A 20,609-nucleotide genomic window follows, 5' to 3' on the forward strand; every position below is an offset into this window, starting at 1 on the left:
AGTTTAACTTCATGGTGAAACTTGTTTCCCACACCTATGATGGAGCTGCTGTAATGGAATGTATCTGCTATTTGTATTTACAGCCAAGTCCCCTCCTGTTCCCTGATTAAGAGGGGATGACCACTCCACCACCAGTGTCAACTCTTCTGATGAACTGAAGCCATGTTTCATATGCCCTCTCATCCACTTGGATGTTTCCTCTCCAAGCACTGAGTAGCCTTGTCACTTTTCTCACTAACGTATGTAACCAAATCAATAGTTCTGGGACAAATGCCAGCTCGCCACACGTTTGCTGGCTGTCCTGATCTCTGCAACATGGATAGATGGAAATCGCCACACAATGCTATAAATGAAGATATCTTATACTGTATGATCACGTGTGTTGTTTTACCAGTATTTGGTTGCTTGCTACAACTGAGTGAACGCCTGAACAGGAATGCATGTGAGACTTCTTGATGGTTGTACGAGGTTAATGTTGTCATCTCGTTCTTTCCTCCAACTGAGGTTTGATGAGGCGCTAGACTGCCATCTGGTGGCAAGATGTATGTGAACCCCCCCATCAGCTATAACTCCATACCACAATCTTGAAGGTGTAAGGCTAAAGTCATTTCTAGAATAGTTCAGATTAAAGCAGGGGAATAAGAAAGTGTTTCTTACGTTTATGATCATATATAATTTTACAAACAAATTGCAGGCATAATACAAAAGTAAACACCCAAACCAACAAGAATCTCAGTGCAACTCCAAGTCAATGTACTAATACTTTCCCCCCCAAATTAAAACAGAACATTAAAAAGTGGAGAGAAAAACAATCAATCTCAAGTAAATTAAAGGCCTCCTGTATTCTACTTCATTTAAAGTAAAGACATAGATTTTTGTCAACACAACCTGTAGCGATAAAACCCAAACTACCTTGATCTGACAACCTGAAAAAAACTAGCAATGGGCAGTTATTCGAACACTTAATACAAATAAATCACAGGCCTATTTTAACAATGACAAGGCTTCATCTTAATTGAATAAAATGATCTATGGGACATTTCTACACTCATGATATTTGGAATTCTTAATTTAATAAAACAACGTCACAAATGTGAATATAGTTTAAAAAAATGACATACGGCATTAGCCTACACAGGTTTCACTGAGCTTGCTGTTGTTGACACTACAGTCAGAGGCTTCTTGTGTAGCAGCGTGAAGTGGGAGATCTCTAATCAATGAATTAAAAGTTTAATTAAAATGACAGAATTAAGTAAACTAAATGAGGACTTAGCTAGCATCTTGGCATTGATTTGATGCAGTAAAGACATGCACTGCCATATTGGATGATAGATAACCTATAGCATTTACAGGTGTCTAACTAGCGCGAGTCAGTGGCTACTTTTTCTCTCCCTCCTTTGTCACACACCCCTGGTCCTTGTCCCCACAGTATCTCCCGAGTCATGCAGGCTGCGCAGCAAACAAATGTCCACGTTTAAAACTATCCGGATATCCGAAAAAATGTCATGATATTATTTCCAATGCCCATCCCTACTCTAGAGTTTAGAATGTATTTCTGTGACTTTAGAACACATTCTAGAGTTTAGAATGGATCTCTGTGACTTTAGAACACATTCTAGAGTTTAGAATGGATCTCTGTGACTTTAGAACATTCTAGCATTTAGAATGTATTTCTGTGGATGCGGTCCTGTTCCATCTGAGACTTGGCCTTCTTCTTGAGCAGCAGGATGTGTTCAGAAAACTCCCTCACAGCCCCCAGGCCTGCAGCACTGTGGCAGGAGTATTTAGCAGCGTTGATCGCCACCACTGGGGCGTCCCGGGGTACTGCACTCAGCCCAGCCAGGTTCAGACAGTCAACATCTGGAGCATCATTACCTGTAGGAGGGAGAGATGGAGGGATGAAATGGAGGTGTGAGATTAGTTTTAATTTAGAAGGTGGTTATGGAAGTATTCTAAGAATGAGCTGATCGTGGACTACAGGAAAAGGCGGGCCGAACAGGCCACCATTAACATTGACGGGGCTGTAGTGGAGCGGGTCGAGAGTTTCAAGTTCCTTGGTGTCCATATCACCAACAAACTATCATGGTCCAAACACACCATGACAGTCGTAAAGAGGGCACGACAACACCTTTTCCCCCTCAGCAGAATGAAAAGATTTGGCATGGGTCCCCAGATCCTCAAAACGTTCTACAGCTGCACCATCGAGAGCATCGTGACCGGTTGCATCACCACCTGGTATGGGAACTGCTCTGCATCTGAACGTAAAGTGCTACAGAGGGTAGTGCGTACGGCCCAGTACATCACTGGGGCCAAGCTTCCTGCCATCCAGGACCTATATACTAAAGGAAAGAGGAAAGGCCAAAAAAATTGTCAATGACCAGTTACCCAAGTCATAGAGTGTTCTCTCTGCTACCGCATGGCAAGCGGTACCGGAGCGCCAAATCTAGGACCAAAAGGCTCCTTAACAGCTTCTACCCCCAAGCCATAAGACTGCTCAACAATTAATCAAATGGCTACCACATTATTTACATTGACACCCCCCCATTTGTTTTGTACACTGCTGCAACTCGCTGTTTATTATCTATGCATAGTCACTTTACCCCCACCTACATGTACATGTACAAATTACCTCCACTAACCTGTACCCCCGCACATTGACTCCTGTACCCCCTGTATATAGCCTCATTAATGTTATTTTATTTTGTAAATTTTTATTATTTTTAACTTTAGTTTATTTGGTAAATATTTTCTTAACTCCTTGAACTGCATTGTTGGTTAAGGGCTCGTAAGTAAGCATTTCACGGTAAGGTCTACACTTGAATTCGGTGCATGTGAAAAAAAGTTCGATTTGATTAGTATGTTGCATCAACATAACATGAAAAAAAATCAAGGAAAAATACGGGATGATTTAAGGAAATAATATAAATATATATTTCATGAATAGTTTCCCATTTTGGGCTTTGGGAAATCAGAGAAATGTTACTCAATTGAAATTGAATCCCAAATTCTCCAGGATTTGACTGCTGGCACCTACTTTCTCACCTTACCCATAAATATTCAGTAACTGGCGGTGGCATGCAAATTAACTCCGAACAATTTACATTTTACATTTTTTAGTCATTTAGCAGACACTGTTATCAGAGCGACTTACAGTAGTGAATGCATACATTTCATACAATTTCATACATTTTTTTCTGTGCTGCCCCGTGGAATCGAACCCACAACCCTGGCGTTGCAAACACCATGCTCTACCAACTGAGCTACAGGGAAGGCTACAATGTCAGTAGTTTTCTACAGTGGTAGTCTAGTATACACGCAGAGGGGAAATAGAGAGCCACTTTACAAATGATCACTTAACCAAAACTGGACTCTGAATAAAATATACAAAATAGTTTCTCCCCGTCTCTCCTTACTAATAGATACTCTATTTAATCAGACAGTTTCTCCCTGTCTCTCCTTACTAATAGATACTCTATTTAATCAGACAGTTTCTCCCTGTCTCTCCTTACTAATAGATACTCTATTTAATCAGACAGTTTCTCCCTGTCTCTCCTTACTAATAGATACTCTATTTAATCAGACAGTTTCTCCCTGTCTCTCCTTACTAATAGATACTCTATTTAATCAGACAGTTTCTCCCTGTCTCTCCTTACTAATAGATACTCTATTTAATCAGACAGTTTCTCCCTGTCTCTCCTTACTAATAGATACTCTATTTAATCAGACAGTTTCTCCCTGTCTCTCCTTACTAATAGATACTCTATTTAATCAGACAGTTTCTCCCTGTCTCTCCTTACTAATAGATACTCTATTTAATCAGACAGTTTCTCCCTGTCTCTCCTTACTAATAGATACTCTATTTAATCAGACAGTTTCCCCCTGTCTCTCCTTACTAATAGATACTCTATTTAATCAGACAGTTTCTCCCTGTCTCTCCTTACTAATAGATACTCTATTTAATCAGACAGTTTCTCCCTGTCTCTCCTTACTAATAGATACTCTATTTAATCAGACAGTTTCTCCCTGTCTCTCCTTACTAATAGATACTCTATTTAATCAGACAGTTTCTCCCTGTCTCTCCTTACTAATAGATACTCTATTTAATCAGACAGTTTCTCCCTGTCTCTCCTTACTAATAGATACTCTATTTAATCAGACAGTTTCTCCCTGTCTCTCCTTACTAATAGATACTCTATTTAATCAGACAGTTTCCCCCTGTCTCTCCTTACTAATAGATACTCTATTTAATCAGACAGTTTCTCCCTGTCTCTCCTTACTAATAGATACTCTATTTAATCAGACAGTTTCTCCCTGTCTCTCCTTACTAATAGATACTCTATTTAATCAGACAGTTTCTCCCTGTCTCTCCTTACTAATAGATACTCTATTTAATCAGACAGTTTCTCCCTGTCTCTCCTTACTAATAGATACTCTATTTAATCAGACAGTTTCTCCCTGTCTCTCCTTACTAATAGATACTCTATTTAATCAGACAGTTTCCCCTGTCTCTCCTTACTAATAGATACTCTATTTAATCAGACAGTTTCCCCTGTCTCTCCTTACTAATAGATACTCTATTTAATCAGACAGTTTCTCCCTGTCTCTCCTTACTAATAGATACTCTATTTAATCAGACAGTTTCCCCCTGTCTCTCCTTACTAATAGATACTCTATTTAATCAGACAGTTTCTCCCTGTCTCTCCTTACTAATAGATACTCTATTTAATCAGACAGTTTCTCCCTGTCTCTCCTTACTAATAGATACTCTATTTAATCAGACAGTTTCTCCCTGTCTCTCCTTACTAATAGATACTCTATTTAATCAGACAGTTTCCCCTGTCTCTCCTTACTAATAGATACTCTATTTAATCAGACAGTTTCTCCCTGTCTCTCCTTACTAATAGAGGAGCTATTTGGTGAGTTCTATGTGGTGAGTTCAGAATCCGGGCATCAAAGATTATACCTGTTTTTCTGCAGATCACAAATCATACTCTTGAATTGATTGTTTTCTATTCTCACGCACATTTTTAGTATGTACGTCACTCCAATACAAATATTGCCTGCGACGCTTTCAGATCATAATCCCCTGGTTACCCAAGTGGATGTGAGCTTTAAGGTAAATAAAACAAAACGTTGGCGTTTTGATACGACCCTTCTACACATCCAATTGTTCATGGCTAAATTTCTATTTACATTCTTAGCAAAAAACAAGGACTCTGTAGAGGACCCAAGGTTTACATGGATGGCTACTAAAGGGTTAATCACAGACTTATCTTCTTTTGTATCTCACCTCAATAAAGCTAGGAATCACAGAATCAAGTTATTGGAGAAAAAAATCTAAATCACTTCAACAAAACCTGAAAAGGAATTACTCAAATAATGTCAGAAAGGATTTGAGGGTGGTTAAACTGGAACTGAATGATTTATTAAGGAGGAGAGCTGAGTTCATCATGCATAGAGTGAGGCAGAACTATCATTTTAATGGGAGCAAACCAAGCAGGCTTCTAGCCTTAAAATTGAAACAACGTGAATCTTGTACTTCTATAGAATCTATTTAATCCCCAGTTAAAGGCTTACTTTCTGATCCACAGGAAATTAATGCAACATTTCAGTCTTTTTACCAGGAGTTATATACATCTTCTATCCAGTTTGAACCAGACAAATGCAGTTTTTAGATAATCTTGATTTGCCTGTATCAGAGGAGAAGCAATCTGTGGATCTGGGCATTCCACCTGAGCTGTTACTACATTTTTGGGGCATTTTAGGGCCGGTATTATTGGAGTAAATTCATTCGGCCATCGACAAGGTTTTTTTTCATGAGCATACTAATCTCTCTACTGCCAAAGAAAGGGGAACGATCACACCGACACCGAATGGGTGGAATGGTGTGTAAATAATAAAGGGGAAAAAGTGTAATGTTATTTTTATGATTGTATTGCCCTTGTGACACAATTAATAAAAAATAAAAAAAGAGAGATAAGGAGGGGTGAGAGGAGAGATAAGGAGGGGTGAGAGGAGAGAAATGGAGGGGTGAGAGGAGAGAAATGTGGGAGTGAGAGGAGAGAAATGTGGGAGTGAGAGGAGAGAAATGGAGGAGTGAGAGGAGAGAAATGTGGGGGTGAGAGGAGAGAAATGTGGGAGTGAGAGGAGAGAAATGGAGGGGTGAGAGGAGAGAAATGTGGGAGTGAGAGGAGAGAAATGGAAGGGTGAGAGGAGAGAAATGGAGGGGTGAGAGGAGAGAAATGTGGGAGTGAGAGGAGAGAAATGGAGGGGTGAGAGGAGAGAAATGTGAGGAGTGAGAGGAGAGAAATGGAGGGGTGAGAGGAGAGAAATGGAGGGGTGAGAGGAGAGAAATGGAGGGGTGAGAGGAGAGAAATGGAGGGGTGAGAGGAGAGAAATGTGGGAGTGAGAGGAGAGAAATGGAGGGGTGAGAGGAGAGAAATGTGGGAGTGAGAGGAGAGAAATGGAGGGGTGAGAGGAGAGAAATGGAGGGGTGAGAGGAGAGAAATGGAGGGGTGAGAGGAGAGAAATGGAGGGGTGAGAGGAGAGAAATGTGGGAGTGAGAGGAGAGAAATGGAGGGGTGAGAGGAGAGAAATGTGGGAGTGAGAGGAGAGAAATGGAGGGGTGAGAGGAGAGAAATGGAGGGGTGAGAGGAGAGAAATGGAGGGGTGAGAGGAGAGAAATGGAGGGGTGAGAGGAGAGAAATGGAGGGGTGAGAGGAGAGAAATGGAGGGGTGAGAGGAGAAAGATAAGGAGGTGGGAAACAGGGAATGAGGAGATACTGTTCCATAACAAGGCATAGTATGGTCACCTTGACAATCACAATCAGGTTCTGGTTCAAACTTCACTGTTGACATTTACTGTCTGATAGTTTCATTGATACGTGGTTATCAAACACCGCTGCTATGGTCACATTCCTGAGAGATATCTAGCCTATTATACCTGACATTTTCAACCTCTCCCCTGTCTGAGTCTGTAATACAAACATATTTCTAGCAGACCACCATAGTCCCTGTGCCCAAGAACACTAAGGTAACCTGCCTAAATGACTACCGACCCGTAGCACTCACGTCTGTAGCCATGAAGTGCTTTGAAAGGCTGGTCATGGCTCACATCAACACCATTATCCCAGAAACCCTAGACCCACTCCAATTTGCATACCACCCCAACAGATGCACACATGATGCAATCTCTATTGCACTCCACTCTGCCCTTTGCCACCTGGGCAAAAGGAACACCTATGTGAGAATGCTATTCATTGACTACAGCTCAGCGTTCAACACCATAGTACCCTCAAAGCTTATCACTAAGCTAAGGACCCCGGGACTAAACACCTCCCTCTGCAACTGGATCCTGGACTTCCTGACGGGCTGCCCCCATGTGGTAAGAGTAGGTAGCAACACATCCGCCACGCTGATCCTCAACACGGGGGCCCCTCAGGGGTAAGTGCCCAGTCCCCTCCTGTACTCCCTATTTACTTATGACTGCACGGCCAGGCACGACTCCAACACCATCATTAAGTTTGCCGATGACACAACAGTGGTAGGCCTGATCACCGACAACGATGAGACAGCCTATAGGGAGGAGTTTAGGGACCTGGCCGTGTGGTGCCAGGACAACAACCTCTCCCTCAACGTGATCAAAACAAAGGAGATGATTGTGGACTACAGCAAAAGGAGGACCGAGCATGCCCCCATTCTCATCAACGGGCTGTAGTGGAGCAGGTTGAGAGCTTCAAGTTCCTTGGCGTTCACATCACCAACAAACTAACATGGTCCAAGCACACCAAGACAGTCGTGAAGAGGGCACAACAAAACCTATTCCCCCTCAGGAGACTGAAAAGATTTGGCATGGGTCCTCAGATCCTCAAAAGGTTTTACAGCTGCACCATCAAGAGCATCACTGCCTGGTATGGCAACTGACCGCCTCCAACCGCAAGGCACTACAGAGGGTAGTGCGTACGGCCCAGTACATCACTGGGGCTAAGCTTCCTGCCATCCAGGACCTCTATTTTTTATTTTATTTTACCTTTATTTAACTAGGCAAGTCAGTTAAGAACAAATTCTTATTTTCAATGACAGCCTAGGAACATTGGGTTAACTGCCTTGTTCAGGGGCAGAACGACAGATTTTTACCTTGTCAGCTCGGGGATTCGATTACAAGTCCAACGCTCTAACCACTAGGCTACCTGCCGCCCCAATATACCAGGTGGTGTCAGAGGAAGGCCCTAAATATTGTCAAAGACTCCAGCCAGCCTAGTCATAGACTGTTCTCTCTGCTACTGCACGGCAAGCAGGACCGGAGCGCCAAGTTAAGGTCCAAGAGGCTTCTAAACAGCTTCTACCCCCAAGCCATAAGACTTCTGAACATCTAATCAAATGTCTACCCAGACTATGTGCATTGCCCTCTCCCCCCCTCTTTTACGCCGCTGCTACTCTGATATTATCTATGCATAGTCACTTTAATAACTCTACCTACATGTACATATTACCTCAATTACCTCGACTAACCGGTGCCCCTGTACCGGTACCCCTCTATATAGCCTCGCTATTGTTATTTTACTGCTGTTCTTTAATTATTTGTTACTTTAATTTCTTATATTATAACTGCATAGTTGGTTAAGGGCTTGTATGTAATAATTTCCCTGTAAGGTTACACCTGTTGTATTTGGCGCATGTGACAAAATAACATTTGATTTGATTTCCATCTCAGAAGGGCTCCAAATAAATACCTTCATACGTTTTGATTGACATGAACGCACAAGTATTACTCAAAATAGAAGGTTAAGAACCTTGAGATTCCACTATATTACAAACTGTAGTATAAAACTAAAATGAATTAGTAATAGTAGTACTATTTGTAGTAGCAGTAGTAGTTGTATATTGTTAATTGAAAAGAACAGTGAGTTTACCCATATAGGCGACCTCCTTCCAGTCCAGATCCTTGTCGTCCATCATGGCTTTGACCTCACCCTGGATGTCCTTGCCCAGCTGCCTGACCTCGCAGCCTGTCCTCTGGGACAGCTTGTCAGCCAGGGCCTTGGTCACAGGGTCCTCACTGGATGAGATCAAGATCACCTGGAGGAGACAGAATAAAACAAATGTTTATACTCTGTGTTTTCTCTACGTGAGCTCTGAGTTTTCTCTACGTGAGCTCTGAGTTTTCTCTACGGGAGCTCTGTGTTTTCTCTACGGGAGCTCTGTGTTTTCTCGGGAGCTCTGTGTTTTCTCGTGAGCTCTGTGTTTTCTCTACGGGAGCTCTGTGTTTTCTCTACGGGAGCTCTGTGTTTTCTCTACGGGAGCTCTGTGTTTTCTCTACGGGAGCTCTGTGTTTTCTCTACGGGAGCTCTGTGTTTTCTCTACGGGAGCTCTGTGTTTTCTCTACGGGAGCTCTGTTTTCTACGGGAGCTCTGTTTTCTACGGGAGCTGTTTTCTATGTATTGTACAGACTGAGTGTAATGAGGAAATATTAGTTCATATTCAGTTCAGAGGGATTAACACAATGTTTAACATACAGTATTTAGAGTTCTGTAATACAAATCATTCCCAGTGTTCTGTTTGTAACATTCTGTAACGGCTTGTCTGTTGTGTGGCGGAAAGAAGCGCAGGAAGCAGCGAACACTGTGTGGTAATTTTAATAAACCACAAGCACAAAATAAAAGGTTTCCCAACAACAGGGAAAATACACTCGACAAGCAGTCGAACAAAACGCAGTCGACACACAGAAAGACAATCCCGCACAATAGGGAGCGGACCAGCTGAACTAAATAGCCCTCTTAATGACTAACTCAGGGCAGGTGAGAAAACATAAAAAAAGGGAAAAACAAAAAGGGAATCGGTGGTAGCTAATAGGCCGGTGACGACGACCGCCGAGCGCCACCCGAGCAGGAGGGGGCGCCACCGTCGGTAGGAATCGTGACACATTCAAGGTGCAGGTTGATAGTGAATGTTATGGATTATTGTCTTATCTGTTGATAGTGATTAACACCAGACTGGATGTACCAGGTCTGAGGACACACTGACTATTCACTGTTGTATTATATTGACATTGTGTGAACACTGTTGATTCTGTAGCAGCTGGACAAGTCACCGCCTTTTGTTTTGTCTTCCCACAAGCCTCCGGGCTGGTGTTTACAGAACATGTGGTGCTGTCTGATTAGGATAGAAAGGGTCTGTCTCCAAGAGGCTGGTGTTTACAGAACATGTGGTGCTGTCTGATTAGGATAGAAAGGGTCTGTCTCCAAGAGGCTGGTGTTTACAGAACATGTGGTGCTGTCTGATTAGGATAGAAAGGGTCTGTCTCCAAGAGGCTGGTGTTTACAGAACATGTGGTGCTGTCTGATTAGGATAGAAAGGGTCTGTCTCCAAGAGGCTGGTGTTTACAGAACATGTGGTGCTGTCTGATTAGGATAGAAAGGGTCTGTCTCCAAGAGGCTGGTGTTTACAGAACATGTGGTGCTGTCTGATTAGGATAGAAAGGGTCTGTCTCCAAGAGGCTGGTGTTTACAGAACATGTGGTGCTGTCTGATTAGGATAGAAAGGGTCTGTCTCCAAGAGGCTGGTGTTTACAGAACATGTGGTGCTGTCTGATTAGGATAGAAAGGGTCTGTCTCCAAGAGGCTGGTGTTTACAGAACATGTGGTGCTGTCTGATTAGGATAGAAAGGGTCTGTCTCCAAGAGGCTGGTGTTTACAGAACATGTGGTGCTGTCTGATTAGGATAGAAAGGGTCTGTCTCCAAGAGGCTGGTGTTTACAGAACATGTGGTGCTGTCTGATTAGGATAGAAAGGGTCTGTCTCCAAGAGGCTGGTGTTTACAGAACATGTGGTGCTGTCTGATTAGGATAGAAAGGGTCTGTCTCCAAGAGGCTGGTGTTTACAGAACATGTGGTGCTGTCTGATTAGGATAGAAAGGGTCTGTCTCCCAAGATACATTTTCTCTGCTTATGGACTGGAGGTGTCTGTCTCCCTGTTGCAACTTTAATGAACCAGAATGATTTTTGATTGACTTTACCAATGACTGCTCTCCTTTTTGTTCACCTGGAAATTCCTATTACAACAGACATTACAACATAGACAATACCACATAGACAATACAACATAGACATTACAACATAGACATTACAACATAGACAATACATTCATTTGTGGTAGCAGTCGTTGTAAAAAAGTATCTTTGTATCTCTACTCCCTCTCTCTAGAGTGAGTGTGTGTGTGTGTGTGTGTGTGTGTGTGTGTGTGTCAGTGTTTGTTCTGTATGTACAGTATCTGTACCTCCACCCCCTCTCTCTGCAGTGTGTTTGTTCTGTATGTACAGTATCTGTACCTCCACTCCCTCTCTCTGCAGTGTGCTTGTTCTGTATGTACAGTATCTGTACCTCCACTCCCTCTCTCTGCAGTGTGTGTTATAATTCTGTATGTACAGTATCTGTACCTCCACTCCCTCTCTCTGCAGTGTGTTTGTTCTGTATGTACAGTATCTGTACCTCCACTCCCTCTCTCTGCAGTGTGTTTGTTCTGTATGTACAGTATCTGTACCTCCACTCCCTCTCTCTGCAGTGTGTTTGTTCTGTATGTACAGTATCTGTACCTCCACTCCCTCTCTCTGCAGTGTGTTTGTTCTGTATGTACAGTATCTGTACCTCCACTCCCTCTCTCTGCAGTGTGTTTGTTCTGTATGTACAGTATCTGTACCTCCACTCCCTCTCTCTGCAGCATGCGGATACCCATAGTATCTCTGGTGTTGACTGAGACCATCTCCTCTCCAGAGACAGAGATGAGGACGCGGCCGTCAGTCAGACAGCCTGAGACTTTACACAGCAGCAGACGCACCACCTCAGGCTTGTCCAGACCAAAGTAACCAAACCTGGAGAGGAACAACACACAGGGAAATACACCTCAGGCTTGTCCAGACCAAAGTAACCAAACCTGGAGAGGTACAACACACACAGGGAAATACACCTCAGGCTTGTCCAGACCAAAGTAACCAAACCTGGAGAGGTACAACACACACAGGGAAATACATTTGGACAACCACTCCTCTGTGTTACAGCATTGTTCATTGTGTTGCTTTACCACAAAATCTAATTATATTTCAAGTGCATTCAAATAAACACTTTCTGAGAGAGAGAGAGAGAGAGAGAGAGAGAGAGAGAGAGGGGGGATGGTTCAGAGTGAATGACTTGAACAGAGTGTGAACTTGAAATTCTAGGTCAATGATTTCAGACTACCTCAGTACTCTCTGTTCTGCAACGGGCCAGTCGATATCCACATCAATATCCACACTGTACTCTGGCAGCATCTCATAATAAGCCCACTTCCCCCCCTGAGAAAGACAACAACACAAAGGGCATTTCTATTAGCATTTAAAACAACACCAGTTGACAATAGAATATCTAGTAGTATCACAGATCAGTCCATCTCTCAGTGTGTATGTTGTTTCTAGTCAGGCTCAGATCCACTGAATGAATAAACGTTATTGATCCCCTGAGAGGAATAGTGTTCACCACCAGCAACAGACATACACATCAGGACCTGTATTCATAAAGCGTCTTAGAGTAGGGCTGCTGATCTAGGATCAGGTCCTCCCTGTCCATATAGACGTATTCATAATGATTGAAAAGGGAAAACTGATCCTAGACCAGCACTCCTATCCTGAAACGCTTTGTGACTATGGGCCCTGATGGGGTATAGTGCCAGTTACCTGCAGGCCTCTCTCTATCATCGCTCTGGTATAAATGTAGAAAGATCCGTTCTCACACAGCTCTCCATCCCAGTCCTGTCTCCGGGGCCTGTTAGACGGGTCTAAGTTCAGAGGCTGGGTGGCTACACTACCTGAACAGGAGAGAGAACACATAATCAATGTTATAGGTCATAACTAGAAACCAGACGACTTCCTGGTCAGGAGAAAAACTAATTTGTCTAAAAACCCCACTTCTCTCTATTGTGATACACAGTGATTAGTGGTGGATGGAGTTACTTCCATGTAATGTGCTTGTGAAAGGTACTATATTTACAGTTGGAAGTTTACATACACCTTAGCCAAATACATTTAAACTCCGTTTTTCACAATTCCTGACATTTAATCCAAGTAAAAAGACCCTGTCTTAGGTCAGTTAGGATCACTTTATTTTAAGAATGTGAAATGTCAGAATAATAGTAGAGAGAATGATTTATTTCAGCTAGAATTTCTTTCATCACATTCCCAGTGGGTTAGAAGTTTACATACACTCAATTAGTATCTGGTAGCATTGCCTTTAAATTGTTTAACTTGGGTCAAACGTTTCGGGTAGCCTTCCACAAGCTTCCCACAATAAATTGTGTGAATTTTGGCCCATTCCTCCTGACAGAGCTGGTGTAACTGAGTCAGGTTTGTAGGCCTCCTGGCACAAGCTTTTTCAGTTCTGCCCACAAATTTTCTATGGGATTGAGGTCAGGGCTTTGTGATGGCCACTCCAATACCTTGACTTCATTGTCCTTAAGTCTTTTTGCCACAACTTTGGAAGTATGCTTGGGGTCATTGTCCATTTGGAAGACCCATTTACAACCAAGCTTTAACTTACTGACTGATGTCTTGAGATGATGTTTCAATATATCAAAATAATTTTCCTACCCCATGATGCCATCTATTTTGTGAAGTGAACCAGTCCCTCCTGCAGCAAAGCACCCCCACAACATGATGCTGCCACCCCTGTGCTTCACGGTTTGGATGGTGTTCTTCGGCTTGTAAGCCTCCCCCTTTTTCCTCCAAACATAACATAACTTTCCTAGGGTTGGGTTTAGGTTTATGGTATTTCAACTGTATATGTTAGTCATTTAGCAGACGATCTTATAAACACAATCGATTATCATTGAGCATTAGCATCTTACATCAAGATATGATGGGTAGGTGTTTTCAAACACAAAATATGGCCAAACAGTTCTATTTTTGTTTCATCAGACCAGAGGACATTTCTCCAAAAAATACGATCTTTGTCCCCATGTGCAGTTGCAAACCATAGTCTGGCTTTTTTATGGCGGTTTTGGAGCAGTGGCTTCTTCCTTGCTGAGTGGCCTTTCAGGTTATGTCGATATAGGACTCGTTTTACTGTGAATATAGATACTTTTGTACATGTTTCCTCCAGCATCTTCACAAGGTCCTTTACTGTTGTTCTGGGATTGATTTGCACTTTTCGCACCATAGTACATGCATCTCTAGGAGACAGAACGCGTCTCCTTCCTGAGCGGTATGACAGCTGCGTGGTCCCATGGTGTTTATACTTGCATACTATTGTTTGTATAGATGAGCGTGGTTCCTTCAGGCATTTGGAAATTGCTCCCAAGGATGAAGCAGACTTGTGGAGGTCTAGAATTTTTTTTCTGAGGTCATGGCTGATTTCTTTTTATATTCCCATGATGTCAAGCTAAGAGGCACTGAGTTTGAAGGTAGGCCTTGAAATACATCCGCAGGTACACCTCCAATTGACTCAAATTATGTCAATTAGCCTATCAGAAGCTTCTAAAGCCATGACATCATTTTCTGGAATTTTCCAAGCTGTTTAACAGCACAGACAACTTAGTGTATGTAAACTTCTGACCCACTGGAATTGTGATACAGTGAATTATAAGTGAAATAATCTGTCTGTAAACAATTGTTGGAAAAATTACTTGTGTCATGCACAAAGTAGATGTCCTAACCGACTTGCCAAAACTATAGTTTGTTAACAAGAAATTTGTGGAGTGGTTGAAAAATGAGTTTTAATGACTCCAACCTAAGTGTATGTAAACTTCCAACTTCAACTGTACATGTTAGTCATTTAGCAGACGCTCTTATAAACACAATCCTTTATCATTGAGCATTAGCATCTTACATCAAGATATGATGGGTAGGTGTTTTCAAACACAAAACATCTACGGCACTAGAGTTTTTCCTGGCTTTGGTCACATGGTCAGGACAAACTCCTGACCCTACTTATAAAGTGATGGACAGTTTTTCCTCAGGCAGTGTAGAGAAAATGTTATATGCTGTACACATTGTGTTCTTTCTCAAGGCTGGCATGTTCTGTAAACTGTCTGACAATGAGAATTGTTGTTTTGTGTCATTAAGTTGTGATGTGCTTATGGTTTGTTCACAGGGTGCGGGTCAAGCAGAAGAGGAACTAGATACAAGATAATAGCCTCTCTCACTCTCCCACCCTGATACTCATTCCTTGTATCTGTGTCTGCTTAGTCATGCTTAGGAAACTTGTGCAGCAGTTTAAAGGACAAGTGAAGGGACTGACCCTTCAGATCTCCTGACAGACCTGTACAATAAGTTTGTTGGAACCTCTCCAGTTAACTGATAATAAGTGTACGGTCCTAAACATAACACATGGCTATCCTGTACCTCCTTTCTTCACCTCCTGCCAGCGGAAGTGGTGTTCTCGGACCACAGAGAAGACGGACGTGAAGCCCTGCTTGGTGATCATCTCCAGGGCCTCCTTCAGGTGGAAGGGGTGCAGGCAGGGAGACGTGGCCTGGATGTGACAGATCACATCCACCTCTGGAGGAGGACAACACAACACAAAATATATTTGATTTATCCATTATTTAATCAGGTAGCCACATATGATATGACATGAATAAATCTACATGGTTACTGTTGACATCTGTATGTATGGAGTAGGTCCCACTTCATTTGGATAGCCCCCTATTCATGGATTGACTATAGCCGCTCTCACTCTATCAACAATCTACCACCTGAAACTCTGTTAATACCAGACGTGCTTCTACATCTGCATTGCTTACTCTTTTGGGTTTTAGGCTGGGTTTCTGGATAAGCACTTTGTGACTTCTGCTGACATAAAACGGGGCTTTATAAACAAATGTGATTGACTGATTGATATGCAACACTTTCCTGGGGTTGGAATTAGGGTTATGGTATTAGAAATTGAATTAAAAGAAAACAGCATGTGAGCATTATCATGTGAGCAAGATCAGGGGTGCACAACTGTGCAGGGGGCACAATAACTGTCACTGATTGGCTGGAGAGTGGTGAGTCAGACCACACACCTGGTTTCCCAGACTGGTGTTCTCAGGTTCTGATTAAAAAGCAGGAAGGAAAAACAGCAGCATGCTCTGCGGCCCTGGAGGTCGTATGGTTCAAGTGTCTCGGAGTTGGAGTGCTGATTTAGCTCATAGATCACAACAAATAAGACTACATGGACAGGGGGGACCTGATCCCAGATCAGTATTCCTACTCTGAGATGCTTGATACATGCCGTCCCAGAGCCTTAGCCAAGCTAGCTTGATTCCTCACGCCTCCCTCCTTGGCTCCTTCTCAAAGCACATTGGAGCAGAAGATCTGAGGTTCCTCCACTCAGATCTCCTCCTCTAATGCATTTTGAGAAGGAGGCAAGGAGAGGAGGAATGAGGACATGAGGAGTCAAGGAAATACAATTGACGTTCACCCCCTACCTGGGTTTAATCGGACGAATTCCTGGATGGTGTCGAGAGAGCTGGAGGAGTCTTTGGACACCTCTGGGCTCCTGCGGTGAACCTGAGCTCCCCATGCCTTGGCCACCTTCTCAATGTCATCATGGTCAGTTGATACCCACACACTGGGAGAAAGAACGGAATAAGTTGATTCCTCAGGCTTTGTAACAAGTAGGCTACATAAGTGCAATCCAGTCTTGTGTGGCCAAGCCCAAACCTGGGGGTTCATTCAGACAGTACACTAACTTTCAGACAAACTCTCTCAATAAGAATCTGACATGGGTATACATATTTATACAACAAACAGTTAATAATGTATATGTAAGAGCGTAGGTTCTGTCCCTCTCTTCGCCCCAACCTGGGCTCGAACAGGGACCCTTGCACACATCAACATCTGACACCCACGAAGCATCGTTACCCATCGCGCCACAAAAGCCGCGGCCCTTGCAATGCAAGGGGAAACCCTACTTCAAGTCTATTAGCGCGCACCACCGCTAACTAACTAGCCATTTCACATCGGTTACATATAGTTATGACCAGGAGTTAAAGTAGATGTAATTTCTTCCCAGTTTGGAACCTCCTATGTGTGAACATGCGTGTACTAAAACAATGTATGGGCCTAACAGGACCGTCTCTGGACGTTCTGCTGCCCTAGGCAAGACAAAAAATTGCCGTCCCCCTCCTTTCCCCCTAAACTAGAATAGTGTAATGGAGGGGTTGGCAATAGGTTTGGCCTTAAGGACAGTTTTTTCTCAGCTAATAGTCGGTAGAACAGAACATAATAGCGGCCCCATTCATGATTACGCTACAAATTAAACTCATTTTAACACATCTGGTTACTAGGCTATATAATGTCAATAACATATCCTAATATTTTCAATCTGATTACACTACTAAAATCACTAATGTCTCTAATAGAAGTTTCCGGGAAGAATGGACAGAGGAATAAGTATTCTTACCAAATTTCTCCAATATCAAACCAGAGTGTCTTGTTTGCAACGAACCGGTTACTGTTTGCAAATCATTAAATATTAGACATCGTTATGAATCTAAGCATGGCAGTTTCAAAAGTTACCTTTCCATCCAGACAGAGGCTCGACGAAGCCGGCAACTCATCCGTTGCTTAACTCAACAACATAATTGCTTCCCTAAAAGCTGCCTGAGTTTAAACATATTCTCTTTTCAGAAAGTGAAAAGCTCAATTAAAAGGGATAGAATAGCAATCATTGTTTTGGGGCAGAATAATGTGAGGTGTTATGTGTTGTTGTGGGTGCGTCTTGGTTAGTTTAGCTCGGGAAATGCCGCACTAGTCAGACTTCCGCTCTAGATGTGCCGGCCGTGGATCCAGAATCCCAATTAATTCAATAGCATCTCTGTGGGCCTAGTCATAAAGATTTGTCATTTGACTTTTAAAATGTATTACTTTTTATTGTGGCAGAAACACAACCAGTCAATGACGTTTGCATCTGATCGTTTACAATCCCATCCACACGCAACATATTTCCAACCTCCAAACAGTGGTGAATGGAAAGAGAGACATCTGTTACACAAAACACCCAGGGGCGGAAATCCCGGGGGGGACACGACCCCCCATCCTTGGATATGATTTGTCCCCCCCAATATATCACTGAAACATAACTATGTAATTTAAATAATATTAATAATACGCAATGAAAGCAATTGTGCTGATTATAGACACTTAATAGTGTGTTTTTAAGTTTCAAAAGATTGCGACCCCCCCACCCTTTGCCTCACAATGTTTTGATCCACTGCCAGTTCCTTAGTTGGCAAGGTAACAGAGGGGTCGTATCTACTGTCTGAAAGGCACTCAATGAACGTAACTGAAGTGAGGTTAATCCAGTCAATCGCGCACACACACTAGCTGAATATGCAGAGCTAGCGCGCAAATATGAACTATTAAGCTAGCTAGTACCTATTCCATTTATGTGGCCTCGTCAAAGATGGAATCTTTGCTATCGTCAATTTATTCCAAGATCAGCATGCAGATGATGTAAGTTAGTGCTTCAAAGTCCCTGCGATAACGTTAGCGATAAACTGAAGTCCAAACTGAACAGAACTACACTCTCTTCTACCATTGTCTTAAATATATTTAATGGTCTCGTTGCAAAAGCTAAATTGTCGCAAGGGAACTTTTATTTATTTATTTAATTAATTTCACCTTTATTTAACCCGGGTAGCAAAGATTATAGCAAACACCACTGAAACGGAATTGGTGCTCGCTAGCTTTGCAAATTCAGCTATTGTTGGAAGCCAGCCAATATGAAACAAACTATTAAAATTACAAAAGGTTGCAGCACATGTTGTGTAAATGGTGAACTCATACAGCTGTCAACTCTTGTCATTTTAATCCATTTCACATTTGCTAGCTACCTTTTAGATCGAAGCCCAAATAGAATGATAAAAGATAAGATGATAGAAGCCCATCTCCTACTGTAAATAACCTACACACTGTGTGTGTGTGTAGCCAGCCAGCCAGCCAGGTAGAAAAATGGCAGAAAAATAAAAGACGGACATCAGAGTATTTTTCAGTACACCAAAACACAAAGTAAGAACCCTAGTAGCCTAATATCTCAAAGACTAGTTGATAAAATGTTCATAAGAAAGAAATGAAATTCTAATGGAAATGTTTCACAATGATGTCATTAGGCAGAGCAGGCAACAGATGGCACACAGACAGCAGAGTTGGGGACAGATATGCAGGGACAGACTGCCAGAGACAGGGAGTCTCAGGTAAGTTTGTTGAGTCTTTGTTTGGCAACATTATGAAAGGTTCTCCATTTTTTTGACTTGTAAAATAGGAACATAATTGGAAAATGCCATGGATACCCCCACTCTCAACTTAAACTGGTGACTGAACTAAGATTTGTTAAAGGCAATGGTATTGCTGTTGTGATTAGTTGTGTAGTTTTGGGTACCGGTAGTTAGGAGTACGGCAAACACCTTATTTCTTTGGTTCCTCAATATACATTTACCATATTACAATGTAGGCTATGTGTTACAGCACTACTTTTGGTGTCCCCCTCAGGAATTGCTCTTGAGAAAATGTCATGTAATTGTCCCCTCCAAAGTGGATATCAGATTTTCGCCCCTGAAAACACCAACAAGTGTATTGACGTTTGGCAAGTCTTACTGTACTTTCTCCCCTGGTTATGACAGATGCATCATCATATGCAACGTTGACTATCACTATCACAATAATATCAGTGTACACAAAACAAGAACGTAACATGCATTTGGTGCAACTAACTAACGTTACTATTAACAAAAGCGTCAGAGCAAGTCCATATACCGTAGCTAGATAAGAAATACATTTGACCAAAGATTTAACCGAATTACCTGTCAAACTGTTTGGAGTCCACTGCAGCTCTCAGAACCCATCCAATGAGGGGGACACCGGCGAGAACTTTGATATTCTTCAGGGGGATCCCCTTACTGCCTCCCCTCGCGAGGATCAGGGCTGCGATGTGTCTCTTCTCACCGCTGTCTTTGATAACCTTTGCTTTTCTGTCTCTCACATCTTCGATGCCCGATATAGTACGTTTTTTAGCAGCAGCCATTGAAAGGATCAGTAGGCAGACAAGAGTCTTGTCAAGACGTGGCGGTAGTCTCAATGTAGCTAATTGCGGTAGCGATGTATAGCAGTCGTCTGAAGTATCTAGCAACTTCTTGCGTTCTAACTCACTGTAACTAGCTAGCTACGTATTTAGGCGTAGACCTAAATACTTAGGCGTAGACCTGCTATCTTTACTCTGAGGTCATTTCAATAACGCTTCCTTTTGTTGCCATAGTAACAAGTTCAATTGAACTATTTAATGAATTTACTCTGGCAACGGGTTAACTGACAATGTCAAGAAAACGATGATCGCGCTTCGATGAGGGGATTCTATCATCTGACCCGGGTTTCCCAGGTCGGAGGAGTTTACTTTGGGTAAAACGTGATTGCATTCATTTTGTAACCGGGCTGCCTCCCGGGCGTGAGCCAGGTTCAAATGCCGTGTTCATGTGCCAGTCGGAAGTAGGAAACTGTAAAATGTCCGACTTGCTAAACGGTTGAACGTGACAGGTGTATAACTACAACCAGGTAGCAAGTCGGAAATGTCAGAGTTTCCTTGTTCCGATTAGTATATGAACGCGGCA

The 20,609-nt window shown here is 42.5% G+C and overlaps 1 protein-coding gene across 2 annotated transcripts; it reads right to left on the bottom strand.

Annotated features, from left to right (window-relative positions):
- Positions 1–644: 644 nt before the first annotated feature.
- Positions 645–20,369, bottom strand: LOC106597441 (N-acylneuraminate cytidylyltransferase-like). Of its 2 annotated transcripts, none has more exons than NM_001434690.1 (8): positions 19,809–20,369; positions 16,434–16,576; positions 15,364–15,519; positions 12,703–12,833; positions 12,230–12,324; positions 11,694–11,865; positions 8,913–9,078; positions 645–1,875 (listed from the first exon to the last, which is right to left on the bottom strand). In NM_001434690.1, exons 1-8 carry the CDS (start codon positions 20,027–20,029, stop codon positions 1,661–1,663), a joined length of 1,299 nt encoding a protein of 432 aa, NP_001421619.1. In that variant the 5' UTR covers positions 20,030–20,369; the 3' UTR covers positions 645–1,660. The 2 variants fall into 2 exon arrangements, with proteins under 2 accessions (NP_001421619.1, XP_045568698.1); XM_045712742.1 differs by lacking the exon at positions 19,809–20,369 and adding an exon at positions 17,527–17,722.
- Between the last annotated feature and the right edge of the window lie 240 nt (positions 20,370–20,609).

Source organism: Salmo salar, unplaced genomic scaffold, assembly GCF_905237065.1.
Source record: "Salmo salar unplaced genomic scaffold, Ssal_v3.1, whole genome shotgun sequence".
Lineage (NCBI taxonomy): Eukaryota > Metazoa > Chordata > Actinopteri > Salmoniformes > Salmonidae > Salmo > Salmo salar.